At 45.5% G+C, this 27,934-nt stretch overlaps 3 protein-coding genes across 5 annotated transcripts in view; 1 reads left to right on the forward strand and 2 right to left on the reverse strand.

Annotated features, from left to right (window-relative positions):
- LOC148048671 (uncharacterized) overlaps positions 1-5,672 on the reverse strand; it is a 6,242-nt gene extending 570 nt beyond the window's left edge. The window contains exon 1 of the mRNA XM_087705097.1: positions 5,395-5,672. Coding sequence (XP_087561223.1) covers positions 5,395-5,508 — 114 coding nt within the window. The 5' untranslated portion in view covers positions 5,509-5,672. The remainder of the gene's footprint in view (positions 1-5,394) is intronic.
- Positions 5,673-15,644: 9,972 nt separating this feature from the next.
- Positions 15,645-22,103, reverse strand: LTAP1 (lipid transport auxiliary protein 1). Its single transcript, XM_087705095.1, has 7 exons — positions 21,881-22,103; positions 19,403-19,504; positions 18,430-18,547; positions 18,269-18,322; positions 17,346-17,512; positions 17,134-17,192; positions 15,645-15,914 (listed from the first exon to the last, which is right to left on the reverse strand). The coding sequence occupies exons 1-7, from the start codon at positions 22,031-22,033 to the stop codon at positions 15,719-15,721; spliced, it is 849 nt and encodes a 282-aa protein (XP_087561221.1). The 5' UTR covers positions 22,034-22,103; the 3' UTR covers positions 15,645-15,718.
- A 904-nt stretch (positions 22,104-23,007) lies between these two features.
- The window catches only part of UBAP2L (ubiquitin associated protein 2 like), a 39,422-nt gene continuing 34,495 nt past the window's right edge, over positions 23,008-27,934 (forward strand). For 2 of the 3 annotated variants that reach the window (XM_087705091.1, XM_087705093.1), the window contains exon 1: positions 23,008-23,097. The gene's annotated coding sequence lies outside the window, so the exon portion shown is untranslated. Of the gene's footprint in view, positions 23,098-23,287; positions 23,310-27,934 lie in introns of those variants that run through there. The other variant, XM_087705092.1, reaches the window with a different exon arrangement.

Here is a 27,934-nt window from a genome sequence, read left to right on the forward strand (position 1 = left end):
CCTTTCTTCCTCTCTCCCATCCATCTTTTTTCTTTCCCTTCCGTCCTCCTCCCTCCCTCTCATATTTCTCCCTCCCTCCATCCTTCCTTCCTTTCCTCCCTCCTCCCCCTTCCTTCCCTCTCTCCCATCCATCTTTTTTCTTTCCTTCCGTCCTCCTCCCTCTCATATTTCTCCCTCCCTCCATTCCTCCTTCCTTTCCTCCCTCACTCCTCCCTTCCTTCCTCTCCTCCCATCCATCTTTTTTTTTCCTTCCTTCCTCCCTCCCTCCCTCTCATATTTCTCCCTCCCTCCCTCTGTTATATTCTATTCCTCATTCTATTTTATTTTCTATTTCATTCTATTCTATTCCATCTCCAATTCTATTCTCCAATATTTATTCTATTCTATTTTGTTATATTCTATTCTTTATTCTATTCTATTTTATTCCATTCTTCTATTCTTTCTGTTATATTCTATTCTGTTTTGCGCTACTATTATATTCTATTCTTTATTTTATTTTCTATTTCATTCTATTCCTCTATTCTATTCTATTCCATCTCTAATTCTATTCTCCAATATTTATTCTATTTTGTTATATTCTTTATTCTATCCTATTCTATATTTTATTCTATTCCTCTATTCTATTATATTCTATTCTACTATTCTCTACTGTTATATTCTATTCTTTATTCTATTTTATTTTCTATTTCATTCTATTCCTCTATTCTATTCTATTCCATCTCCAATTCTATTCTCCTATGTTTATTCTATTCTATTCCATCTCCAATTCTATTCTCCAATGTTTATTCTATTCTGTTATGTTCTATTCTGTACTCTATTCTATTTTATAATTTTATTCTATTCCTCTATTCTATTCTGTTATAGTCTATTCTTTATTTTATTTTCTATTTCATTCTATTCCTCTATTCCATTCTTAATCTACTGTTATATTCTATTCTTTATTCTATTCTAATATTCTATTCTGTTGTTCTCCGCTGTTACATTCTATTCTCTATTCTATTCTATTCTTTAACATTCTCTGCCACCCATCACCCCTATAAGGCGATTCTGGGCAGGCTACAGAAAAATATCAAAACTTTAAGGCTATCCTCTTTAAAATGTCACAATAACCCAGGATGGCATCGTTCTGAAGAGGGGAGCTTTGCACACAAAGCTCAGAGGCACTTCATCCTCATCCAATCATGCCAGCTAATCGCCTTCCTCTGTGTGTGTGTGTGTGTTTGTGTCGTTGTGTAACCTGAGCTTTGCCTGCAAATAAAAAAAAAATGGGCAGGGAGGGGAGAGTCCTTCCCCCCCCCTCCAGCCTATTGTCAGCTGCATGCTCACCCCAAAACCTCGCAGAGTATGAGCCCCCCCCCATCCCTCCATCTCTTCCCTGCCAAGGCTTAGCTCAGCGAGGCTAAATAAGTCTTTGCAGAGTCTTCCTCTCTGCCCACGGAGTGCCACGCCACATCTATGCCAACCTGAGCATTTGCCCCCTTGCACCCATCCCCAGTGAGAGGAAGGAGACCGAATCCCAGAATTCGCTGGCAACGGGCAACAGGCCTCTGAGCATACGCCGAGTACCAGGCTGGTTCCTTGGCACATGAGAGCTGTGGCTGAATATGATGAAAAGGCTTCTTCTTGAGCCTGTGTTTCCTAAACACGCAGCAGAGGAGAAAACTCCCTGCATTGCCTCTGAACATGTGCAGAAGGCGCCAAGTGGGGAGAAGGAGGAGGAATAACTCAACCGCAATTCTTAGGTTAAAGGGTTTGCAAAACAATCAGACCGAAGAGTGCTAAGGGCACAGAAACTCTTTCTTTCTCTCTCTCTTTCTTTCACTCTTTTTTCTTCCTTCCTTCCTTCCTCTCTCTCTCTGTTCCTCCGTCCCTCTTCCTTCTTTCTTTTTCTTTATGTCTTTCTTTCTCTCACTCTCTCTCTCCTTTCCTTCCTTCCACACTCTCTATTCCTCCCTCTCTCCCTTACTCCCTTCTTTCTTTCTCTTTACTTTCTCTCTCCTTTCCTTCCTTCCTTCCCATTCTTCTGTCCTTCCTTCCTCTCTCTCTCTTCATCCCTCCCCCTTCTTTCTTTCTTTTTCTTTCTTTCACTCTCTCTCCTTTCCTTCCTTCCTTTCCTTCTTCCTTCCTCTCTCTCTCCATTCCTCCGTCCCTTCCTTCCTTTTATTTCTTTTTCTTTCACTCTGTCTCCTTTCCTTCCTTCTTCCTTCCTCTCTCTCTCCATTCCTCCGTCCCTTCCTTCCTTTTATTTCTTTTTCTTTCACTCTGTCTCCTTTCCTTCCTTCTTCCTTCCTCTCTCTCTCCATTCCTCCGTCCCTTCCTTCCTTTAATTTCTTTCTTTCACTCTCTCTCCTTTCCTTCCTTCCTCTCTCTCTCTATTCCTCCATCCCTTCCTTCCTTCTTTCTATTTCTTTCTTTCTTTTTCTTTCTCTCTCCTTTCCTTCCTTCCTTTCCTTCTTCCTTCCTCTCTCTCTCCATTCCTCCGTCCCTTCCTTCCTTTCCTTTCTTTTTCTTCCTCTCTCTCTCCTTTCCTCTCTCTCTCTCTATTCCAATGTCCCTTCCTTCCTTTCCTTTCTTTTTCTTTCTCTCTCTCTCCTTTCCTTCCTTCCTCCCTCCCTCCCTCTCTGCCTCTCTGTCTCTCATAGCCTCCTCTTCTCTTCTCCCATCTGGACAAACAGTCTTGTGGCTAAGCCCGATCAATTAATTTAGCGTCCCAGAGTTGGCTAGGTTACCTGAGGCCATCTAGTCTAACCCCCTCCTCGGGCCGGTCTTCAAAATTCCAGCATCCATGCCAAGTGACTGCCCAGCTCCACATTCAAAGACCAAGCGGCCATCGCCTTACTGGGCCTTTCATGCCACTCTCCAGCCACTTAGCGGGAAAAAATTCCTAACATAAAAATTGCCTTAACGTCTTAACTTAATTTAACTTTACTTTTCTGCCTTAACTAATTTTACTTTACTAATTTCACTTAGTTCAACTCAAGTTGAACTTTACTCTACTTTACTAACTTAATTACTTAAATTTTAGCTTAGTTCATTGACTTAACTTACTTTTTCCTTTACTAACTTAATTCAGCTCAACTCAACTTAAATTTTCCTTTACTAAACTGAACTCAACGCAACTTAATTTTATTTCACTTTACTAACTCAACTCAAATTTTTGGTTAGCTTACTAACTTAACTTAAATTTTAGGTTCGTTTACTAAACTTTACTTTACCCAACTTTACTTAAAGTTTAGGTTAGTTTATTAACTTAACTTAACTTTACTTAACTTTACTTAACTTAAAGTTTAGGTTAGTTTACTAACTTAACTTAATTCAACTTAAATTATAGGTTCGTTTACTAAATTCTTAACTTAACTCAACTTAAATTTTAGGTTAGTTTACTAAATTCTTAACTTAACTCAACTTAAATTTTAGGTTAGTTTACTAACTTAACTTAACAACTCAAATTTTAGGTTAGTTTACTAAACTTTACCCAACTTTACTTAACTTAAAGTTTAGGTTAGTTTACTAACTTAACTTTACTTAACTTAACTTAACTCAACTTAAATTTTAGGTTAGTTTACTAACTTAACTTTACTTAACTTTACTTAATTTAAAGTTTAGGTTAGTTTATTAACTTAAGTTTACTTAACGTAACTTAAATTTTAGGTTAGTTTACTAACTTAACTTAAATTTTAGGTTAGTTTACTAACTTCTTAACTTCATTTTAACTTAAATTTTAGGTTAGTTTACTAACTTCTTAACTTCATTTTAACTGAAATTTTAGGTTAGTTTACTAACTTCTTAACTTCATTTTAACTTAAATTTTAGGTTAGTTTACTAACTTCTTAACTTCATTTTAACTTAAATTTTAGGTTAGTTTACTAACTTCTTAACTTCATTTTAACTTAAATTTTAGGTTAGTTTACTAACTTCTTAACTTAACTTGACAACTCCTTAATTTTCTCTCCTGCCCTCTGGAAGGAATGAAAAGAATTTTTTCCCCTGATCTTTCTTTTGCTGTTTTTTGCAAAGACCTTGGGGAGAAATGGGCAGCACGGAAATATTTCTTTAATACAGAAATATTTTTTTTAAATAAAATAAAATGCCATCGCATCTACCCTCAATTGTCTTTGCCCGAGGCGAAAAGATGCCAGCGCTTTTCCATTCTCGAGCTCATCGCTTAATTCGTAATCTCTTGATTCAGCCCTCCTTTCCTTCCTTTGACTGCATGCCAATTTTTTTTTATTTTTTATTTTACACCGCCTGGAAGTCAGAACCTTAAAAGGTTCGGTCCACCCCAAGTGAAAAGAAAATAGATCTGTTGCCTCCCTTGGTTACGCTTTTGTTGAAGTGGCTTCCAGAGAAAATAGTTATCTATTTATCCGTCACGGAAGGCCGTTTAAAATTGCCTTTTTCCCGAAGTCACATTCTGACAAAAGTTATCCCCAAATCTTTTGCCCACCTCCCTGAGGTCCAGCCTACTAGCTGCCTCATCCAAAAATTCAGCTTTTTGTTTCTGTTTTAATAAAAATTAAAATAATTGGCCAGCTTTGAAACTTATTTTGCCCACCAAACTTTTCGTGAGGTTTTCATTCGCTTGGCTAAACCGAAGGGACTTCAAATCCCTTGTTACCTCCTCTTCTTTGCTCCAAAACAGGAATAAAACACTTTTCAAAATGAGATGACGGATCTTTCCAAAGTTTTACCTTTCTCCCCAGTTTGACCAGTGGGCATTTCTACTGGGACATTTTACCGATGGAGCCATCTGTCTGGTTTACATTCTAACCACGAGGTCCATCATTTTAGGGAAGGAGAGATGGAAAAAAATATCGTTTCTTTGCCCCGTTTGCAAGATTTTCTCCAGCCCTCTTGAAGTCGAAAAGTAAAATTTGGGAGAGAGTTTGCTTTCCCAGCGAATGCCCAGTGCAGCTTCAAACCGCCAGAAGAATTTTAATCAAAGCGGGAATATTTGTGCTAGCATTTTTTTTGTGGGGGGCTGATAAAGATTCCTATTAATGCAATAATCCCAAAATTGGGCATTCCTGGCATGGAGGGCCGTGGGATTATTTTATTCTAAACCCCAGATTCCTTTATAGGACAATTAACCAATTTTGGGGATGCTTTTTTTAATCAGGGGAAAAAAAACGATGAATTTTAGCTGGCTAAGAAGTGAGAATTATTTGCCCCAAGCCAGGGAAAAAAAGAATAAAAGCCTACAGGTGTCCTGACTCTCAAAATTGCCACTCCACCCCCTCCTCTTGTCGGTCCGTACCCACACAACAGCCCTGCGAGGTAGGACGGACGCAAGCCCAAGTGGGCATCGCTTTAATCCAGGCGAGCCCAGCTGGTGCTAGGAGCCTCGAACCGGCTTTCGGGGGGGCCCTAAACCGAGTTTAATCCTGGCCCCACCTGTTTGCTCCTCTCCTCGGCGTGTTTCTGCTCCGTTTCTGCCTGCTCAGCCCGGTCTAAGGCATTCTCCTTGTCCAGTTTAAGCATCTGCATCTTTTTCTTGATGGCTTCCATGGTGCCGGAAAGGTAGCGGGCCCGCGGGCGAAGAAGAAGGGGGGATCGACGGGGCAAAAGGGGCACAGAATGGGCAATTGCAAACTGGTGATTGACCCTCTGCTCTTTTTATAGCGGGCTCCTCCTGCCAGCTGGCTCCCCAATCTTTCCTTTCTGGGATCTGACCACCCAGGGAGGGGGGGGCACGATCATTCTGCAGTGCCCTCACCACCACCCACCACCCGAATCTCCCTCCTGCCTCCCTCCATTGTCCTCCGAGGCCCAGGGAGATGGTTGGAGGGTGAGGACAATGGCCATATTTGGCCCCAATGGGGGGACAGCTGGCCGCTAATAATAGACCTCCCTAAGTGGGGGGGGGTGTACAGGACTGTGGGGTGAAAGCTTTGTTCCTGGAGAGAAGGAAGGGCAGGGCAGACGGCCACTCTCTCAAGCCAAGCACCGGGGATGTCAGAGCTGGTTTTTCCTGCAGGGTGGACTAGATGGCCTTTGGGGGGGTCTCTCCCAGCTCCAGCGTTCTTCTGAGGCTTTGTGGAGGCCTCTGACTGCAAAAGACAGGGACCTCGGCTTACAACTGTTTGACGAAGGACCGTTTCGGAGTTACAACAGTGGCCGTGCTTAGCTGGTGGGTTCCAACGCAACCCCTTGGGGGTTTATTTCCTAAGCCACGATCCGACAAACCATGGCTTAGCATCTTAGATGATCCAGTCCCGTTCTGTAGGACCTAGAGAAAAGGGGACTGTTCTTCCTTTGGTTTGTGTGTAACTTTATTGAGTTTCAGCCACAAAATAAAATTAAATCTAAGAATACAAGGAAAGAAAGAAAGAAAGAAGAAAGAAAGAAAGAAAGAAGAAGAAGAAGAAGAAGAGGAGGAGGAGAAGGGAGGGGAGGGGAGGGAAGGGAAGGGGGAAGGAAGGAAGGAAGAAAGAAAGAAAGAAAGAAAGAAAGAAAGAAAGAAAGAAAGAAAGAAAGAAAGAAAGAAAAGAAAAGCAATGAGTGGAAACTAATCAAGGAGAGAAGCAACTTAGGAGAAATTTCCTGACAGAGAGAACAATTAATCAGTGGAACAGAAGTTGCCTCCAGAAGTTGTAAAATGCTCCAACACTGGACGTTTTTAAGAAGATGTTGGATTATCCATTTGTCTGAAGTGGTGTAGGATTTTCTGCCTAGGCAGGGGGTTGGACTAGAAGACCTCCAAGGTCCCTTCCAACTCTGTTATTCGATATTCTAAGAAAGAAAAAGAAAGAAAGAAAGAAAGAAAGAAAGAAAGAAAGAAGGAAGGAGGGAGGGAGGGAGGGAGGGAGGGAGGGAAGGAAGGAAGGAAGGAAGGAAGGAAGGAAGGAAAGACTGACAGATATGGAAAAAGGAAGAACGGGAAGGACCAAGATTTGGAGGAGAAAAAGAAAAAAAAGAAGGGACAGAATGGAAAAGGAATAACTTCTGAATCTCTCTTTGGATTCAGAGGCATCAGATTCAAAGATGCCTCTAAAATTAGCAAATAATACACAATGTTTTGTCATCCACCGATCCAATCGTCAATTTCCTTCGGGAAAAACAATCCCACGGTGATTTAAACAAAGCAAGGTATTTCTTTCATCAAAAAATCAAAAGGCTATTTTAATTTTCTCCCAAGAAAGCCCAATTACCCCCTACCCCCCCCCCCGCCCGCTCCCAAAAGTGGAATTATATATAGGATAATAGCCTTCCCTCTAGTGGCCACTTTGAGTAGGGCAGGTGGAGACAAGAAATTGCAAAAATTAGCCTAAATAAAAATAATCAGGGGTCATATCCGGGTGCATCCCACACTGGGGAGGGCCCTGAGCCCCCCCATCTTGCTAGATGCAAAAAAGGGGGTGAAAACACCCTAAAATTGAATAGAAACCGTGTATTTCCAAGCTTGAAACGGTCTGCTCTCTTGTGGCCGTTTCTGGTATGGCAGGAGAAGACAAGAAATTGCATATATTTTCGCATAACTATTCGTTAATCCAGAAAGGACATTCGAAAGACCCAGAACAGACCCAGGTCTCTTCGGAGTTGAAAGGGACTCGGGAGGTCTTCTAGTCCAACCCCCTGTGTAGGGGGACGCTCTGGAAAGACCGTGGAACGATCCCAGCCGCTGTCAGAATATGTTTGATATTTAGTTGAGTTTTGCAGTAGAACAACCTAATATCAAACATATCAGGCAGAGGATGGGCAGAGGGAAGTCGGGCGCCCCAAAAACCGCCGAGACTTTTCCAGGCCAAGATGGATCTGCAAAAAAAGAGAGAGAGAGAGAGAGAGAAAGATGACGGCAATTTGGGATAGGGAGGAATGGAAGGGAGAAGAGAGAAAGGAAAGGAAGGAAGGAAATGAGAGAAGGAAAGAGAGAGGAAGGAAAGAGAAGGAAGGAGGAAAGGAAGGGAGGAGAGAGAAAGGAAAGGAAGGAAGGAGGAAAGGAAGTAGAGAGAGATGGATGGATAGGGAAGGAAGGAAGGAGACAAGCGGTAGGGACAGGAGGAGATAGCAGTAATAGCAGTAGACTTATATACCGCTTCATAGGCCTTTCAGGCCTCTCTAAGCGGTTTACAGAGAGTCAGCATATTGCCCCCAACAATCTGGGTCCTCATTTTACCCACCTCGGAAGGATGGAAGGCTGAGTCAACCCTGAGCCGGTGAGATTTGAACCGCTGACCTGCTGATCTAGCAGTAGCCTGCAGTGCTGCTTTTAACCACTGCGCCACCTTGGCTCATGGATGGATAGTGGAGAATGGATGGATAGTGGAGAAAGACGAAGGGAAAGAAAGGAAGGAATGAAAGAAAGGAGAAAGGCAAAGGGGGAGAAAGGGATAGAGAAGAAAGGAAGGATCTGATTAGCTTAGATTTATACGCTAGCCGCCACACTCAGGGGAGACAAATGATGAATCATCCCATCAAAACAGAACCTCTGCATTCCGCTGCAGTCTACCTTTAAACAGCCAACCCAGGCCAGCCGTGGGAATTGGGGAGGGGGGGCTCTCTCCAGCTGCAGATTGACAAGCCTCCCCCCAGCCTCTGCTCCCTCCCAAATTAAACTTTGGACCAAGCCAAGAACAAACTCAGCCCCAGGAGACGCCCGAAATCTGGACAAACAGAATGCCCTTCCTCATTTCCCTTCTCCCTGCCTGTTTTCCCGCCTTGATCCATCCCTCTGCTCACTTTTACGACTTACCTGCCACCGTCGTAACCCTTCCTGGCATCCCTCTGCCGCTTCGGCAGCCTCTTCCCTTTATAACCATCTCGGGGTGCCTCCGGGCACCGGAGAGGCGCGAATGGCTGTGCCCCATTTCACTACCCACCCCTTGCGCTCCGGAAGATCAATCATCCATATTGATTTTTTCGGGGTCCCACCTCAAATCAATACCCCATCAAGCTCTCTCCATGCCCTGGTTGACTCAAAACCACGAGATAGATGGAGGTTTAAATTCAGGTGCCTGGCCAGCTTATTTTTGCCCCATTTTTGGGTGGGGTGGGGGGAAAGGGGGCACCAGTGGGCTCCTTCTGGCTGAAGGAAACCCAGGGGGAGAGTTTCTTTTTTAACACTTCTTTAAGAAGTTTTAAGAAAAAACTTAAAGTTTCTTTTTTAAAAAGTTTTAAGAAGAAACTTAATGTTTTAAGAAGAAGCTTAAAGTTTCTTTTTTAAAAGTTTTAAGAAGAAACTTAAAGTTTCCTTTTAAAAAGTTTTAAGAAGAAACTTAAAGTTTCCTTTTAAAAAGTTTTAAGAAGAAACTTAAAGTTTCCTTTTAAAAAGTTTTAAGAAGAAACTTAAAGTTTCTTTTTTTAAAACTTCTTGAAGAAGTTTTAAGAAGAAACTTAAAGTTTCTTTTTTAAAACTTCTTGAAGAAGTTTTAAGAAGAAACTTAAAGTTTCTTTTTTAAAAAGTTTTAAGAAACTTAAAGTTTCTTTTTAAAAAGTTTTAAGAAGAAACTTAAAGTTTCCTTTTAAAAAGTTTTAAGAAGAAACTTAAAGTTTCCTTTTAAAAAGTTTTAAGAAGAAACTTAAAGTTTCTTTTTAAAAAAGTTTTAAGAAGAAACTTAAAGTTTCCTTTTAAAAAGTTTTAAGAGGAAACTTAAAGTTTCTTTTTTAAAACTTCTTGAAGAAGTTTTAAGAAGGAACATAAAGTTTCTTTTAAAAGCTTTTTTAAAAGTTTTGTTTTTATTTCTCATACATACGTTCACAAATATACAATCTCATAGCTATTATGAATAATGTAGGTTATCTTTTAACATATTCAAAACAATTCATTTCTCCTCCTAAAGTTAGAAATGTAACCGTGCCATCCCACGCGTCCATCTTGATTTTCAATAACCCTGCTTGTTCTTCCCTCTCCTTTTCTCTTCTTTCTTTCCTCCTCTTCTTTCCCTCCCTCTCCCCTACTCCTCCCCTCTTCTTCCCCCTCCTGCCTTCTCTCCTATCCTTTCTTCCCCTCGATTTCTTTCTCCTTTTCTCTTCTTTCTTTCCTCCTCCTTTCCCTCCCTCTCCTGCCTTCTCTCCTATCCTTACTTCCCCTCGATTTCTTTCTCTCCTTTTCTCTTCTTTCTTTCCTCCTCTTCTTTCCCCCTCCCTCCCCTACTTCTCCCCACTTCTTCCCCCTCCTATTCTTACTTCCCCTCCATTTCTCTCTCTCCTTTTCCCTTTCTTCTTTCCCTCTCCTTTCTTCCCTTCGCCTCCCCTCTTCCCTCTCCTCCTCTCTCCATTCCCTCTTTCCGCTGTTGTGTTTACCTATCACAAGTTATGGCGTATGAGCAAAATCCAGTTCTGTGTTTATATAACCATCTTAAATTCCCTCATTTTATTTCCCATTTTAATAGTTACACATACATCATCCTTTAAACGTATATTTATATAATATTATCTTTCTATTTTCCCGGGGCAAAGTTTCTCGCACAGAGCCACCGCAGACTTATCGAGTCCCTCCTTCTGAAATCGTCTCCAGATGTTTGGGCTTTCTTTAGCCCAAGCTAACATTGGTGGTTTGTGGAAAACCACGGTTAGGTTGAGAAGTATTTGTGAGGGAGGGGGGAAATTAGCTTTGGAAGGGGGGGACGTGGAAGCTGTTGCAGAGACAGAGAGAGAAATAAATCTGCTTTATTTCGACTAAGCCAGGATGGAAAAATGGCAACCTAAAATGGCTTAAAGGAAGTCCCGTCCAATTTGAGGATGGGTGTATTTCTGTGCAAGCTTCGATTCATCTCGGCTAATTAGTATCGCGTGTCCTCGGACATTAGTGCAACTCCAATTCTTCTCAGTCCCCCCACCCCCAACAAAACCCCACCAGCCTTGTTCCATGCCTGGTGTAGCTGGAATGCTAGCTTATTGATCTCTTCCCTTCATCCGATGATGGTCAACGTCGCCCCGGGATGTTTTGAAGGCACATGGTTGGGTGGGCAAGCCCCCATCGACCTTGAGCAAGGAAGAACAGCTTTCCAATATTGGAGTGGCTGCCCCAAAGGGCGGGGGGTCAATTTATTCTCCAAAGCCCCTGAGGGCAGAGGATGAGAAGCCATGGATGGAAACTAACCGAGGAGCGAAGCAACTTGGAATTAAGGAGAAATTTTTTGAGAGTGAGGGCAACGAACCAGTGGAACGGCTTACCACCAGAGGTTGTGGGTCTCCATCACTGGAGGTTTTTAAGAGGAGTCTGGACAGGCGTTTGTCCGAAATGGTCTTAAGGTTTCCTGCTTGAGGAGGGGGTTGGACTAGAAGACCTCCAAGGGCCCTTCCAACGCTTTTATTCTGTTATTCTACTTTTCTTCCTTCCTTCCCTCTATCATTGCCCTCCTTCCTTCCTTCCTTCCTTCCTTCCTTCCTTCCATCTTTCCCTCTATCATCGCCTTCCTTCTCTCTTTTCTTCCTTCCCTCTATCATCTTCCTTCCTTCCTTCCTTCCTAATCACTGGAGGTTTTCAAGAAGAGACTGGATGTCCATTTATTTGAAATGGTCTGTTCTCCTGCTTGAGTAGGGGGTTGGACTAGAAGACCTCCAAGGGCCCTTCCAACGCTTTTATTCTGTTATTCTACTTAACTTCCTTCCTTCCTTCCATCTTTCTCTCTATCATCACCTTCCTTCACTCTTCCCTTCCTTCCTTTCCTCTATATCTCTCCTTCCTTCCTTCCTTCCTTCCTTTCTTCCTTCCTTCCTTCCTTCCTTCCATCCATCATCTCTCCACTCTTTCCTTCCCTTTCGCTCTATCATCACTTTCCTTCCCTCTTTCCTTCCTTCCATCTATCATCTCCTTCCTTCCTTCCTTCCTTCCTTCCTTCCTTCCTTCCTTCCTTCCTTCCTTCCTTCCTTCCTTCCTTCCTAATCACTGGAGGTTTTCAAGAAGAGACTGGATATCCATTTATTTGAAATGGTCTCCTGCTTGAGCAGGGGGTTGGACTAGAAGACCTTCAAGACCCCTTCCAGCTATGTTATTCTATTTTCCTTCCTTCCTTCCTTCCTTATCACGGGAGTGGGGGGTGGGGTTAAGAGACTGCACATCCATCAGCCTGAAATGGCATAGGGTGTCCTGCTTGAGCAGGGGGTTGGACTAGAAGACCTCCAAGGCCCCTTGAAGATGATCTACTCAAACTTCCATCTTCCTTCTCCAGATTATGGGAGTTTAGGGGTGGGTGGGTGTCAACCGTTTTTCAAGGGGAGATGGCCAAGAGGACTATCCCTCTAACTTGGTTGGTTGGTCCCAAGCGTTTCTCAACCACCCCGCGAAGCTATTAGTGGGCCTTCCAGCTTCCCCCGTTGACCTTGGCGCTTGGATGCCCCCTGGACCCGTCACACGGAGGGCTGATTCCACTTACTGACAAGATGGCCTCAAAATGGAACAGCCCTCTCCCCCCCCCACCCATTATTTGACGAGCCCTCAAGCTGGATGTCATCTGGCTTCCATGCTAACCATCTAAAGAGATTTGAAAGGTCCAGTTGGAGAGCAGATTAATTTGGAGATAACGATTTGTTGGAGTCTCTTTTTTTTTTTAATGGGGAAAAGCTGAGATTTCTACATATAAGAATTAAAAACGGGACAATTTGAACCACGGGGAGTTGGGGGGGGAGAGAAAAATCGGCTCACCCAGCTTCTAAACAGCCCGGCTCCCCTTCCAAATTCAGCACTCAACCCCCCCCCCCCCCCGCCCTCAGTTAAACGAAGACAGGATGGGGAGGAAATGAAGAGAAGGCTGCCGAAGGAAGGGAAGAATAAACAGTAAATTTGAGAGTCGCTTGGCATCAGGCTAAACAGAAAGAAATTGGGAATTCTAGTCCATACACCGGCATGAAAGCCGCCTGGGTGACTTTGGGCCAATCCCCGGGAGACAGAGAGTTCTAGTCCTGCCTTACACAAGAACGTCAGCTGGGTTGACTTTGGGCCAATCGCTGGGAGATTGGGAGTTCTAGTCCCACCTTAGGCATGAAAACCGGCTGGGTGACTTTGGGCCAATCCCCGGGAGACAGAGAGTTCTAGTCCTGCCTTACATAAGAACGTCAGCTGGGTTGACTTTGGGCCAATCGCTGGGAGATTGGGAGTTCTAGTCCCGCCTTAGGCATGAAAACTGGCTGGGTGACTTTGGGCCAATCACCGGGAGTCAGAGAGTTCTAGTCTTCGCCTGTCTATCTACCTATTTATCATCTATCTATCTAATTTATCTATCTAATCTATCATCTACCTATCTACCTCACCTATCTATCATCTATCTATCATCTATCTATCTATCTATCTATCTATCTATCTATCTATCTATCTATCTATCTATCTATCATCTTCCAAATTTCGCCAAACCTGCCAGAAACCATTAAAAAAAAAGATCTTTGCTTCAAAGAATGCTTGGTGAAATCCAAAGTTTTGCACTCTGAAAAGCCGAGTGCGAAATTTTCCATCGCTTGGAGAGAGGCGCCTCCTGCTGGCTGAGATGGGTTCAGCTCCCAAGAGGCACCCAAATAGACCCAAGTTCGACCACTGTTGTTGCTGGTTGCGAAGTTGTATCCGACCCATCATGACCCCCCTGGACCACGTTCCTCCAGGCCTCCTGTCCTCTCCCATCCTCTGGAGTCCATTGAAGCTCAGGCCGGCTGCTTCGGGGACTCCATCCAGCCCCCTCCTTCTCTGCCGTCCCCTCCTTCTTCTTTTGCCCTCCATCGTTCCCAGCATGAGGCTCTTCTCCAGGGAGTCCTTCCTCCTTCTCATCGGGTGGAACAAAGTCCTTGCCTAGCTGATGAGAGCTAAATAGCTTGAAATAGATCTATACTAGTCTCCCTTTATTTATTTATCAGCACAAATACAACACAAATGTAACAAAGGCAACAGTAAAAATATTGGGTTTCTGTCTGGATGGTCTCTTGTGACGAGCCGATGGACAGAGAATGGAAGCTGTTAGCTTCCTCCCATAATTGGGGCTTACCAGGGGTTGTGACACTAAATATATACCTTCTTCCCTGGCTTCAGCTGATAAGGAGGAGAACTTGTGGCTTAATGGCTAAGACGTTTGCCTAAGATGTAATATAGCACATATATATATATATATATATAAAAGTCACAACCCCTGGTATGCCCACATATGGGAGGAAGCTCACTGCTTCCATTCTCTGTCCATCGGCTCGTCACAAGAGACCATCACGACAGAAAGCCATTATTTTTACTGTTGCCTTTGTTACATTTGTGTTGTATTTGTGCTGATAAATAAAGGGAGACTAGTATAGATCTATTTCAAGCTATTTAGCTCTCGTCAGCTAGCCATACCCTTACTGGGATTTGAACCTGTGCTGTATTATGGCTAGCTGATGAGAGCTAAATAGCTTGAAATAGATCTATACTAGTCTCCCTTTATTTATTTATCAGCACAAATACAACACACACACACACACATATATATCCACAAAATGAAAACGTTTTTTTTTTTAAAATGGCACGATCTTAGTTTACTATGTTGAGTTTTCAAGCCAACTTTCGCCTGGGGTTTTCGCCCAGCAGGATGGAAAAAACCCATGACGATAAATTGTGGTTATTTCTCCCCCCCCCCCCCCACTTTCCTACCCACTCAAACCAAGTTTCCTTACTCTGGAAGAGATTTTTGCAACCATCTAACAACAACAACAACAAAAGGCAAAGGAAGTGTGTCTTTGCGAGGCAAATGGCCCGTTTTATTTCAAACAGCCCAACTCAAAAGAGAAGACCCTGAGCGAGCCGGTTCAGGAGCGAGGTTCGAAAGGTGCCACCTCCCCGAAGGACACGGGGGCACGGTGCCACGCAGAAGGGGTGGCTCTTGAAGTGCTTTCCTGCCCTGAAGTGTAAAAAGAGGACACCCCAAAAATGTTCTCTCTCTCTCTCTCGGACGATCCCCCGCGGGCGGAGCGTGGGAAAGGCCGCCCCGGAAACGCCCCACGCGCCGCGGGGACCTTCTCTCTCGCGTCAGCCGCAGCACGACGACGTCCGGTAGTTTCCCCTACGGGGAGCAAAGCTGCTTTCTGGCCAAGATCAGCAGGGTGCCGTCGAAAAGTCCAAGGTAAGATTTTTTTTCCCCGGAGCGGGCCAAAAGTCTCGTACGACTCGGCCCGATCCGGGGTTTGTTCGGCATGCTGGGAGAACGAGTCTTTAGTCAATAAATTAAGAGGCGGAGGGAAACAAAAATGAGGAAAAAATGAAGAATAAAGGGGCACGGGGAAAGGAGAGGCTTATTTAAAAAACCATCCACGGTTGTTTCGAAGGGGGGGAAGGAAGGAAGGAAGGAAGGAAGGAAGGAAGGGGGGGGAAGGAAGGAAGGAAGGAAGGAAGGAAGGGGGGGAAGGAAGGAAGGAAGGAAGGAAGGAAGGGGGGGAAGGAAGGAAGGAAGGAAGGAAGGGGGGGAAGGAAGGAAGGAAGGAAGGAAGGAAGGAAAGGAAGGAAGGAAGGAAGGAAGGAAAGGAAGGAAGGAAAGGAAGGAAAGGAAGGAAGGAAAGGAAGGAAAGGAAGGAAGGAAAGGAAGGAAGGAAGGAAGGAAGGAAAGGAAGGAAGGAAGGAAAGGAAGCAAGGAAGGAAGGAAGGAAGGGAGGTCTTTCTCCAACCTTACTTCCACCCCACGATATTTTCACAGCAAGGCTTCGAAACACAGAAGCCACCGAAGGGGATTTGAGGCGAGCCCAGATCTTTTGGTCCAGATTTGGGGAGAGAAAGGGGGGGAGGGAGGGAATAGTTGTGCCCATCCTGAGCAAAAGGGGGGGGGGGACAGGAATGTCACAGGGTGCTTTCCAGAGTGTTGTAGTTGTCTTTGAAACTCTTGAGTTCCAGGAAGTGCTTGGCTCGCTTGCTCTTCTGGCTGGAAGGGAGGTAGGTGACCTGAATGGTTGGGCTGGAGGAGTCGGAGGAGAGAGTGAGGTCCTTGGCCGCCGACTGGTGCTGGCGCTGGCTGCTCTCGCCCCGGGCTTTGATGCTGTGGGAAGAAGAAGGGGCGACGGTTAGAGTCGAGAACAGAAGAATATAATAGAATAATGGAATGAAGAAGAGAACAGAGAATGAAAGAAGAGAATAAAATAAAGATTAGAATGGAAGAATAGAATATAATAATGGAATGAAGAAGAGAGAATAGAATAAAAGAATGAAGAGGACAATAAAGAATAAAGAATACAATAGAATAAGAATAGAATATAGAATAGAATAATGGAATGAAGAGAAGAAAAGAAAGAATAGACTAAAGAATAGAATATAGAATAATAGAATTGAAGAATGGAATGAAGAAGAGAAGAGAGAATGAAAGAATAGAATAAAATAAAGATTATAATAGAATATACAAGAAGAGAATGAAGAGAACAATAAAGAATAAAGAATAGAATAAGATAGAATAGAATATAGAATATAGAATAGAATAATGGAATGAAGAGAAGAAAAGAAAGAATAGACTAAAGAATAGAATATAAAATAATAGAATAGAATAATGGGATGAAGAATAAAATAGAATAGAGTATGAAAGAATAGAATAAAATAAAGATTATAATAGAATATAGAAGAATAGACTAGAATAATGGAATGAAGAAGAGAGAATAGAATAGAATTAAGAGGACAATAAAGAATAGAATAAAGAATACAATAGAATAAGAATAGAATATAGAATAGAATAATGGAATGAAGAGAAGAAAAGAAAGAATAGACTAAAGAATAGAATATAGAATAATAAAATAGAATAATGGAATGAAGAAGAGAATAGAGAATGAAAGAATAGAATAAAAGAAAGATTATAATAGAATATACAAGAAGAGAATAATGGAACGAAGAAAAGAGACTAGAATAATAGAATGAAGAGGACAATAAAGAATAGAATAAAGAATACAATGGAATAAGATAGAATAGAATATAGAATAGAATAATGGAATGAAGAAGAGAAGAAAATAAAGAATAGTCTAAAGAATAGAATATAGAATAGAATAATGGAATGAAGAATAGAATAGAATGGAATGAAGAAGAGAAGAATAGAATATAGAATAAAATAATGGAATGAATAGAGAATGGAGAATAGAATAGACAATAGGATAACAGAGTTGGAAGGGACCTTGGAGGCCTTCTAGTCCAACCCTCTGCCTGGGCAGGAAACCCTGCACCGCTTCAGACCAAGGCTTATCCAACCTCTCCTTAAAAACTCCCAGGGTTCAACTCACATTGTGACCAGCTCATTCAAGGCCTCCTTAAACTTGAGGAATTCCACTTTGCCGAACGCCTGGGGCAGAAAGAGAGAGAAAAAAACATTTATAAATGTTTTTTATAAAGCTGCCTGAACTGAGACAGACAAACACCCCCCCCCACACTCTCCCCAACCACCTTTCAGCCCTGGAAGGCAGGTGTGTGTGTGTGTGTGTGTGTGGGACCTTACCCCTGTCCCGTAGCGGGCCTTCTCGTACCCGTCCAGGAGGGCATCGATCAGCGTCTTCCGCAACCCTTTCAAGGGGCTGCTGGAGTTCCGGAGATCCATCAGGTAAGCCTGGAAGTTTTTCTCCACCAGCAACTTGGGGTACCGGCCCTCCATCGAGTAGGGGATCTCTGCGGAGGGAAGCGTGGAAGGGACATGTGTACCGCGTGTCCCTGCCTAAGGCGGGACTAGAACTCACAACCTCCTGGTGATTGGCTCAACGTCACTCAACTGGCTTTCATGCCTAAGGCGGGACTAGAACTCACAAACTCCTGGTGATTGGCCCAAAGTCACCCAGCTGGCTTTCCTGGCTAAGGCGGGACTAGAACTCACAAACTCCTGGTGATTGGCTCAACGTCACTCAACTGGCTTTCATGCCTAAGGCGGGACTAGAACTCACAAACTCCTGGTGATTGGCCCAAAGTCAGCCAGCTGGCTTTCCTAGCTAAGGCGGGACTAGAACTCACAAACTCCTGGTGATTGACCCAAAGTCACCCAGCTGGCTTTCCTGGCTAAGGCGGGACTAGAACTCACAAACTCCTGGTGATTGGCTCAACGTCACTCAACTGGCTTTCATGCCTAAGGCGGGACTAGAACTCAGAAACTCCTGGTGATTGGCCCAAAGTCACCCAACTGGCTTTCCTGGCTAAGGCGGGACTAGAACTCACAAACTCCTGGTTTCCAACTTGATGCCTTTAACTGACACGTCTAACAAGGTCATCTATAAAACCCAGTTTTATAACCCCCCCCTCCCTTGCCCCCTACTCTGTTATCTTCTCACAGCCCATGTTGCCCAACCGGGGGGGGGGGGGCAGGTCAGCTGAAATGAAACCGAATGCAACACCCCCCCCCCAGTTGCTCTGCGGGGCCCCCTCCTCGTTTTTTACCTGTGTCTCGGATGGCGTCCAAAGCCTTCATCCGATAGACGTAGTCGTAAGGGACTGGAAAGGAGACAGGGGGGGGGGAGCAGGTTACTTGGGGGGTCTCCTGGGCTTCTGCCCTCGTCCCCCCGCCCGCCCACCCACCCGCAGATTCCGGACTCCAGTACATGGGTTTCTAGGCGACTCGAGTTGTAGCAGCCGAGTGTCGCTGTACTGCAGCAGCCGAGGCTCGTATCTGATGTCCTGAACCCGGGAGAGTCGGATGTCAATCTCCTCCTTGAGTCCCTGAACGGAGGGAGAAATAGAAACGAGAGAGAGAGGGAAGGGAGAAAGAGAGAAGGGAGAAAGAAAGAGAGAAAGAAAGAAAGAAAGAAAGAAAGAGAGAAGGGAGAAAGAGGGAAGGGAAAAAGAGAAAAAGGGGAAAGAGAAGGGAGAAAGAGAAAGAGAGAAGGGAGAAAGAGAAAAAGGGGAAAGAGAAGGGAGAAAGAGAGAGAAAGCGAGAAGGGAGAGAGAAGGAGAAAGAGAAAAAGGGGAAAGAGAAGGGAGAAAGAAAGAGAGAAGGGAGAAAGAGGGAAGGGAAAAAGAGAAAAGGGGGAAAGAGAAGGGAGAAAGAGAGAAAGAGAAAAGGGAGAAAGAGAGGGAAGGGAGAAAGAGAGGGAAGGGAGAAAGAGAAGGAAGGTAGAAAGAGAGAGAAAGAGAGAAGGGAGAAAGAAAGAGGGAAGGGAGATAGAGAGAGAGAAAGAGAGAAGGGAGAGAGAGAAAGAGAGAAGGGAGAAAGAGAGAGAGGAAGAGGGGGAATGGAGAGATGGGGGGGAGGGAGGAGACAAAGATTAGCTTCCCACACCCTTCCAGCACTGATGATGTTACCTAGTTGGGTCACAAAACGTCTGAAAGAAACCCCCCCAATCGCAGAGCAGCGCAAGGAGCCTTCCCCCTCGGGGGTCCCTTTTGAGCCCCCCACTCTCCGCATCTGAGAGAATATTGCCATTGTCTGGAATGGGGCCCCAAGATTTTTCACTGCTTTTAAGATTCATTTTTTAAGGCCGAAATCAAGGGGGGGGGACGCCAGGTGAATTCCCAAAGCCCCCCCCCCCAAAAAAACAAATCCGGATGGGAAAAGACAACAGCTGGTCCACCAACCTTGGGGGCGTGTTGACCCACCGGCACGTGGGGGCCCCGGCGAGACTTCATGGCGAAGCGCATGATCTGCCTCTTGACGAAGATGAAGAGCAGGACGAAGACCTGGAAGGGGGGGGGAGAGGGGAGGGCCGGTGAGGGTCCCGAGGAAGAGAGGAGGCAGGAGACGCAGAGGGGACCCTCCCCAGCTGCAAGAAGGGGCAGCCTAGCTGACCTCACAGGGGCCCGAGATGGCCCGGGAAGGTTGAGATACCAAAGTTTGAACACCCTCCTCCACTGAGAAAAACCAGCATGAAATAGTGACAATTATTATCATCTTCCTTTAATGACCCCATCATCCCTCGCGGGGAAGGGGGGGGGGGGTCTTGGGCAACTGAATGGAGCTAGCAGAGCATTTAAGGGCCAGATGCCTTTCCCGTCGCCAGGGCGGAGTTTTGTTCAGCAGATACGGTATATTCTCAACCTGCCCAGAGGGAGAAACATCTGCCTATTCCTAGGATCGAACTCACAAACCTCCTGATCGTGAGGCCACAGCTCCAACTCCGGGCCAGGGGTGGGTCGCCCCCCCCCCCCCAGCATGGCTGCACAAAATTGTTTTGAAGGCCACCCGTCTTCCCATGCAAGGCAGTAAATTCTGACATCTCTGACGTGTGTCTGTACAGTGTGTCACTCACTCACACACACACACAAACACACACTTTAAAACATGCACTTCAATATTGTCAAAATGTGAGGGTCTGGGCTCACTTCTGTGATATACTGTACATAAACACAACATTTTTTTTTTCCTTTGTCAAATAGCAATAGCAATAGCAATAGCAATAGCAGTAGACTTGTATACCGCTTCATAGGCCTTTCAGCCCTCTCTAAGCGGTTTACAGAGAGTCAGCATATTGCCCCCAACAATCTGGGTCCTCATTTTACCCACCTCGGAAGGATGGAAGGCTGAGTCAACCCTGAGCCGGTGAGATTTGAACCGCTGACCTGCTGATCTAGCAGTAGCCTGCAGTGCTGCATTTAACCACTGCGCCACCTTGGCTCCTGCGATGCCCAAACATGGGAAGGAGCAAACTGCTTCCCTACATGCATGCATCTACATGTATACCTGTATACTGGACACATACATACACAAACACATGTCTCTGTGTGTGTATGTGTGTGTATAGTATATACATATATACATATACATATATATATATATTAGATTTTTACAACCCCTGGTAAGCCCCAATTATGGGAGGAAGCTAACTGCTTCCATCATCTGTCCATCGGCTCGTCACAAGAGTCCATCACGACAGAAACCCAACATTTTTACTCTTGCCTTTGTTATATTTGTGGTTTTTATTTGTGCTGATAAATAAATAAAGGGAGATTTATTTATCAGCACAAATAAAACACACACACACACACACATATATATATATACACACACACACACATACACACACACTGTGTGCATATAGTATATATCTACACACACACATATATATATATAGTGTGTATGTGTGTGTATATACATAAATATAACATGTTCATGTATACACTATATATATATAGTGTGTGTATATAGTATATATGTATATTTTGTTATATTTATGCAGTAAAAAATATTGGGTTTCTGTCTGGATGGTCTCTTGTGACGAGCCGAAGACAGAGAGTGGAAGTGGTGATCTTCCTCCCATATTTGGGCATACCAGGGGTTGTGACTTTAAATATATATATATGTATATATATATATATATGTATGTATATATATATATATATGTATGTGTGTATATATATATATATATATATATATATATATATATATATATATATATATATATATATATATAGCGTATATAGTATATATCTACACACACACATATATAGCGTATGTGTGTGTGTGTCTGTGTATGTATATGTATGTGTGTTTTTTATTTGTGCTGATAAATAAATAAATATATATATATATATATAGTGTGCGTATATAGTATATATGTAGATATATATATATATACAGTGTGTATATAGTATATATCTACACACACACAATGTGTATGTGTGTGTATATATATATAGTGTGTACATAGTATATACATACATATATGTAGCGTGTGTGTACATATACATACTTACACGTACATATATATACATACATGTATATTTCATATATAAGGCATGTATTATGAACTATATTAATATTATTAATAATAAATCAAATGGACGATCTGACGTCTCTTTCGAAAGCTGAAGACTCCAACTCCCATCACCCAAGCTAAAACCTCCCTCCCCATGGACTACAAAGCCCATCGTCCAGGGCACCTCCCCCTCCCACCCAGTTTCTTTCCCTCTCCAACCCCCCGCCTTGCTGGGTTTCCATCCCCGAAGCCGCAGCGGCTGGGGGCGATGGGCTCTGTAGTCCCACCCTTCCTTCCCCACCCCCTCATGAAGGGAAGGGCGAAGGCGAAAGGCGTCCGAGGGGTCGCGGATTGGCCTCACCAGGCTCCCGTAGGCCATCACCAGCACCACGTTCACCCCGGAAAGCCAGTTGCTGGACGGGACGGGCGAAGAGGTGGAGGGAGAAGAGGAAGAGGGGGAGGACGACGACGAGGCGGCGACGGCGGCGGAGGAAGAGGAAGCGGAGCCCGCCATGGCCGGGCAAGGCTCCTGGCCCGGCCGCCCTTAGGGCCGCACAACATGGCCGCCGCCGGAGCCGCCCGCGCGCCGGTCACGTGGCCATGGCCACGCCTCCCTGCCCTACGAGACGGGCGAAACGCTAAGGAGAGGAAGTTGGGGAAGAGTCAGCTGACCGGAAGCAAGGGGGAAACCACGAAGAGAAAAGCGCCTGGCTCTGGCGGCCATATTGGAAAGCCCAAGAGGACGGGCCCGAGAGGCGTTCTCTACGCCCGACACGTCCGGTTCTCAAGGGAAGGCCGCAGAGTGGCGGGGTTAGCCAAAGCTCCAAATTAAATATTTTTTTAAAAAAAAAGAACCCGCAAAAGTTCCAAAATTTAACCAGGAGGGAGACGAACGATCGGTAGAGGATTTTGCCCGTTCGCCGGATTATTTTGCTTTTCAAACGTGCGCCGCAACCCCCGCATTGTGGGAGGCCTGTCGCACGGGAACCGGAACTATCTATCCCTTCTCTTTCTTTCCCACAAAAGGCTCCCATGAAAGGAGGATAAGTTTGCAGGAGAAACGATGATGGGGGGGGGGGAGAGGGAGCCAAACAGAGTCACGTGCTCGGAGGCGGGGCCAAAAGAGGGGAAGAACCGAGGAAAACAAACACAGGGAAGGAAAGAGGGGGAGGGGGAAACCGCACCTCATCTTCCTTCTTTCCCCCCCGCCCCCGCGCGCAGGCGCGCTGGCCGCTATCCCGCGGGCGAAGGGGGGCGTGCCGCGGCCACTTGACGCCGGGAGTGGTTTTTCCCCCCCCCACCTCCATTCCGCGCGCGCGGCCCCGCCCTCCGCGCGTCACGTGGGCGAGTGGGGGCGGAGCGTCGCCCGCGCTGGCTTCAGTTGTCAGTGTGCGTGTGTGGCGGCGGCTGAGGTAAAAAAAAAAAAAAAAAGGCGAGGAGAAAATGGCGCGCGGCCCCTTTAAGAGCCGGCCCCGCCTCCTCCTCCTCCCTCCCCCTCCCCTCCCAGATAATCCCCGCTTTACTTTTATGAGGCGATTCCCGGGAACCGGCGGCAGCGGCGGCGACGGCGCGGCGGAGGCGGGTATCTGGGGCTTCGGAGCGGCTCTTCGTGGGCCTCCGGAGGGTTTTTGCGCCTGGCGGCCTGAAGGGGAAGAAGGGGGCGTGAGGAGGCGGGCAAGTTCCGGTCGAGGCCTAGTCGGCCGGGGCGAAGCCGGGGACTCGCGTAGCGCGCCAAGCCGGGCCGGGCGAGGCCAAAGTCGGCTTCGACCCCCGGAAAGACCCCGGAAAAGGTTTTTTTTTCCCCTTTCGACTTTAACGGGCTCCATCGTCGCGCTTCGGCCCACCCGAGGCCCGGGAATCCCCGGCAGGCCCCTTCTTCCTTCCACCTTCCCCCCCCCGTCCGCCCGCCCCGCGAACAGCGCCGGCCCTTCCTGCCCGGGCGAGGCCGCTTCCCCCTCGAGCATTGTTTCCTCCCGGGCCCGCCGGCCTCGCCTCGGCCCTCGGGGGCCAAAGGAGACGCGGGGCGGGAAAGGGGGGGGAAGCCCCTCCTCCCCTTTTCTCCCTCCCCACGTGGAGGGGCGACCCCCGGGCCCCCTCCCCCCATGTCCCGGGGGCGGAGCCTTGCGACCCCCCCAGAGGAGGCTCAATCAGGACGGAGCCCCCCCTTTTTTGCCCGAGTTTCCTGGAGCCCCCCCTCCTCCTCTCGTTTTGGGGAAGGGGCATCTCCTACAAGGAGGGAGGGAGCTTCAATAAACTTGGGTCCTTGGCTCGTTAAAACCAGCTTTCCTGGCTTGGAGGGGAGGCATTTTGACCCCCCCTTCCTTCCCTTCCTGGCAGGGATCTCCTGGGATCCACCGTGATCTCCTTCCCCCTCTGGAATGTAGGGGTTGGGGGGGATCCTTGGCCTGTGGTCCGCGTCTCTTTAAGTGGCAGGGAACTCCTAAAATCTGATCCCTTCTCCCTCTTCCGGTTTTTTCTTTTGGGGGGGGGTTCCTTTGCATAGGATTGCAAGTATTTTGCCCTCAAAAAGTGTCAGGAATCTCCTAAAATCTGATCCTAAGTGATCCTTTCTCCCTTTTGCGGAGGGAGGGGGTCCTTTGCATAGGATTGCAAGTATTTTGCCCTCCAAAAGTGTCAGGAATCTCCTAAAATCTGATCCTAAGTGATCCTTTCTCCCGTTTGGGGAGGGGGGGGTCCTTTGCATAGGATTGCAAGTATTTTGCCCTCAAAAAGTGTCAGGAATCTCCTAAAATCTGATCCTAAGTGATCCTTTCCGTTTGGGGGGGGGATCCTTTGCATAAGATGGTTGTTTCTTTTTTGCCTCTTCAAAAAGTGGCAGGAACCTCCCCAAATTCTAATCCAAAGCGATCCCCTTCTCCCTCCTTCCCTCCTTGGGGTCTTGTGCCTAAAACGGGGGTCTCAGTTTGCTTCCTCAAAAAGTGGCCAAAAAAACCCCCAAACCCTTTGCCAAAACCGAAAGTGATCTTTTTTTCTCTCTCTCTCTCTTTCTTTCTCTCTCTCTCCCTTCCTTTTCCATGCAGGGAGATCCTAAGATGGTGGTCTCAATTTACTTCCTCTAAAAAGTCAGAGATTTCCTAAAAACCTACTCTCAAGTGATCCCTTCACCCTCCTTCTTCTGTGCAGGGGGGGGGATCTTTTGCATAAAACCAGGGTCTCGATTTCCTTCTCACTTCCTGCCCCCTTTCCATCATATCTCCATCTTGCTTTTTAATCCTTTTAAAAATGTATTTGAAGATTCTTCAATCTTGGAAGTGTGCGGTTCCTCCTGCTCTTTTTTCAGCAGGCAAGGAGGGTGTTCCTTTGTTATCCTCCCACCGTATGAAGAATTGCTGCCCGGCAATGTTGTTTTTGCAGCTGAGCCGGGTTCAAATCCAGCCTGACTCCAGGCCAAGCTGCCTGCTAAAGGAAGTGCTTGCCGGAGATCTCTTTGATCCCGATGCTCTGGATCTGCTGGGCCAGAAGTTTTGCTGGAAGGTTCTCCTAGGAGCCTTGGAAGTTTTTAAATGCCCGCTTTTGCAGAGAGAGAGAGAAAAAAAGGGATGCAGAAGCATTGAAAGTTTTAGATCGTTTGATTTCCTTTCTTACAAAGCTGGCAATGACCATTCTCCTTAGGATTCACTTTCCCAGAAGCTTCCCAGCTCTCTGTAATTCTGGAATTTACCCCAGAGCTCCTTCCTTCTGCAGAATCCTGGATCTCTCTTCCCCTTTCAGTTTCCCTTAAATGAACAAAATCTCTCTGTGTGTGTGTGTTTGTGTGTTCTGCGTCACCTTGGAGTGACTTCACCTGGGGACTTCGTCACAGTAAGAAATTGCTGTGTTTCCTTCTCTGAAGTCGTCACTATTTTGTGATCTATTCTTAAATAGCTTTGTCTCCAAATAAACAGCTTGGGTCTCTTCCCCAAGGCCACAATTGTGGGAGTTTCACAACGGCTGTAAGTCAGCACAATTTCTCGGTGGGTGGGCAAAAAAATGCCACAGTAAGATACGTCTTTTCATCCTTCCAAAATATTCACTACTCCTCCTGTTCCTACTCATCCCATGAGTTCTGCGATGTTCTTCCCCCTCCACCTTTTTGTTTTTGTTTTTAAAAGGCCTAAAACCCCTGTTGACATTCTTGACTCCTTAACTTTTCCCGGCATCATTCTTTTCCCAAGGACATCCTTTCAAGCAAAATCTCCCCCTAATAATTTCTCTCAGGAACGATGCTCCAGTCTTCTCAATCATTACAGAGCCGCCTCCTTAGGTCCCAAAAGAAATGAAAAGAATTTGGAGGGAGGGTGGGGGGCTTGAGGGTTTTTTATGTGTGTGTGTGGTAAGCGGTATACTTTTCCTAACGAAATGTAACCGTGAATCCTTGCCTGTTTCAATAATCTGCAGTTTTGTGTTCTTAGTTTTTCAGTTGGACTTGCTCTTCTTTTGGGTTCCTTCTTAACTTCCAGATGGATGGGCAAGGAACTACAAACTTGGGTTGAAAACAGTGCTGTGTATTTATTTATTTATTTTAAAGGCCCTGTTCACCCAGCCTCTCTCTGCAAGCCCAAGATGCCACGTTTTTCTTCTTCTTCTGAACTTGTTAAACAGAGGAAATTCCTGCTTTCACGCTGCTGTTTGAAGATCATAGTCGGCAAATCGACAATTATCTCTGGCCTGTGAAATGTTTAGAAGTTTGCTTTCCCTGGATGGAAGTTGCGATCCGAGAATTATCCTCTTTTGGGAATAACATGGGAGAGAATAATATTGCAACCACAGCGTAGGTTGCATTGAACACGGAGTAAAGTATTCTAGAAATTCGACTGGGGAAGACTAGCACACGTTCCTTGATTAGTTTCCACCCATTGCTTCTTGTCCTACCCTCAGGTGCTTTGGAGAATAGCTTGACTCCCTCTTCTTTGGTGCAGGCCCTGAGATATTGGAACACTGCTGTCATGTGTCCCCTAAACTAGACATACCCAGTTCCTGCAACCGTTCTTCATATGTTTTAGTCTCCAGTCCCCTCATCCTCTTTCTTGCTCTTCTCTGCACTCTTTCCAGAAGCTCCACATCTTTTTTACATCGTGGCGACCACAATTGGATGCCGTATTCCAAGTGTGGCCTTCCCAAGGCCTTGTAGTATTCACACTTCACTTGATCTTGATTCTGTCCCTCTGTTGATTCAGCCTAGAACTGTGTTGGCTTTTTTTCCCCATTCTGATTATAAGAAGGCCAGGTGTGGCATAAATGACACCGGAGAGAGATTTTCCTTTCCAAACATACATTTCACATCCCACACTTCCCTTAAAAATAAAAGTGCCTTTATCTTGACAAGACCCAGTTATCGTTATCTTCCCCTTTTCTCTCCAGAGATGAGGGCTCTATTTCTGAGCCAGGAGACAAAACACACAAATCTTGTTGCATCACTTTCTTTCTCCCACCTGTGTGTGTTTGTGTGTGTGTGTTTGCTTGCTGCCCAGGCTAAAAAACCCCAAGGCCTCCTAAGTTTTGGTTTCCGATCTCCCTCTTGCGAGCGATCTGCATACTGGATTTCCACACTCTGTGCCCTGGGTTAAATGCATCTGCAAAGCTAGGAGGTTTTGAACAAACTTCCCCATCCTGACTCGGAATTCCCAACATCCCACTTAAGTTTCCAGCTACCTTGGGGTTTTCCCGAAGAACTTCCGTCCTTTCCTGATTTGTGATTTTATAAATCCACCTTTGGTTCTCTGGAAGCCAGGGTGGATTTCGATGTGGGACCAGGAAATCCTGATGCTCCAAAGAGATGCTAAAAATGAGAAATTTAAGTCCAGCTACGGTGGAGAACAGTTGCTGTTCCTTTTCTAACAGAAAGGGATCCATCTTGTTGCAACACAACTCTCTAACTTTCCGTTAGTCATGGAAACTTTGCTTAGGAAAAGGTTTATCGGGTGTTGTTGTTTTTTAAACAACTGGAGTTGAACGGCTAGGAATTGAAGTCAGTTGTGTAGAGTTTGGGGTGAAGCCAGAGAGGATGAAGAGGGGGGGGGGGGAAATAAAATTAAAAGCCCGGGCTCCTGGATCACCCTCGCATCTTGTCGGAATTGTTAGCCAGTAAAGCAGGTTGTGTTTGCAGAGTTCGGCTGTTGCAGTGAAGGCTACACAATCTATAGGATAGATTTAACTCGTGATTCTTTCAGTTGTTCTGAAGCAAGTGCTATAAATTAGCCGAAAATAAAAATGGTCCTTGGCTTACTACCATTCCTTTAGCAACTGTAAACAACGGCACTGAACAAGTGACTACGGACCATTTTCACACTTAACGACCGTTGCGACACACACACACACACACACACACACACGGTCACATGATCCAAATTCAGAACGCCTGGCAACTGACTCGTATTTATGACGGTCGCAATAGTGTGTGTGTGTGTGAGAGAGA

The sequence above is a fragment of the Thamnophis sirtalis genome, unplaced genomic scaffold (assembly GCF_051295495.1).
Source record: "Thamnophis sirtalis isolate CommonGarterSnake01/CBP01778 unplaced genomic scaffold, rThaSir2_p1.2 scaffold_2, whole genome shotgun sequence".
Taxonomy (NCBI): Eukaryota; Metazoa; Chordata; class Lepidosauria; order Squamata; family Natricidae; genus Thamnophis; species Thamnophis sirtalis.

What these genes read in the sequence shown, in the direction of transcription:
- LTAP1 (XM_087705095.1), bottom strand. Translation starts at nt 22,033, where the DNA reads ATGGCGGGCTCCGCTTCCTCTTCCTCCGCCGCCGTCGCCGCCTCGTCG. An exon ending in CGAGTCGCCTAGAAACCCAT is followed by an intron (nt 18,323 to 18,429) that starts GTACTGGAGTCC and finishes TCTCCTTTCCAG; the next exon opens with TCCCTTACGACTACGTCTAT. An exon ending in AGGCCCGCTACGGGACAGGG is followed by an intron (nt 17,193 to 17,345) that starts GTAAGGTCCCAC and finishes TTTCTGCCCCAG; the next exon opens with GCGTTCGGCAAAGTGGAATT.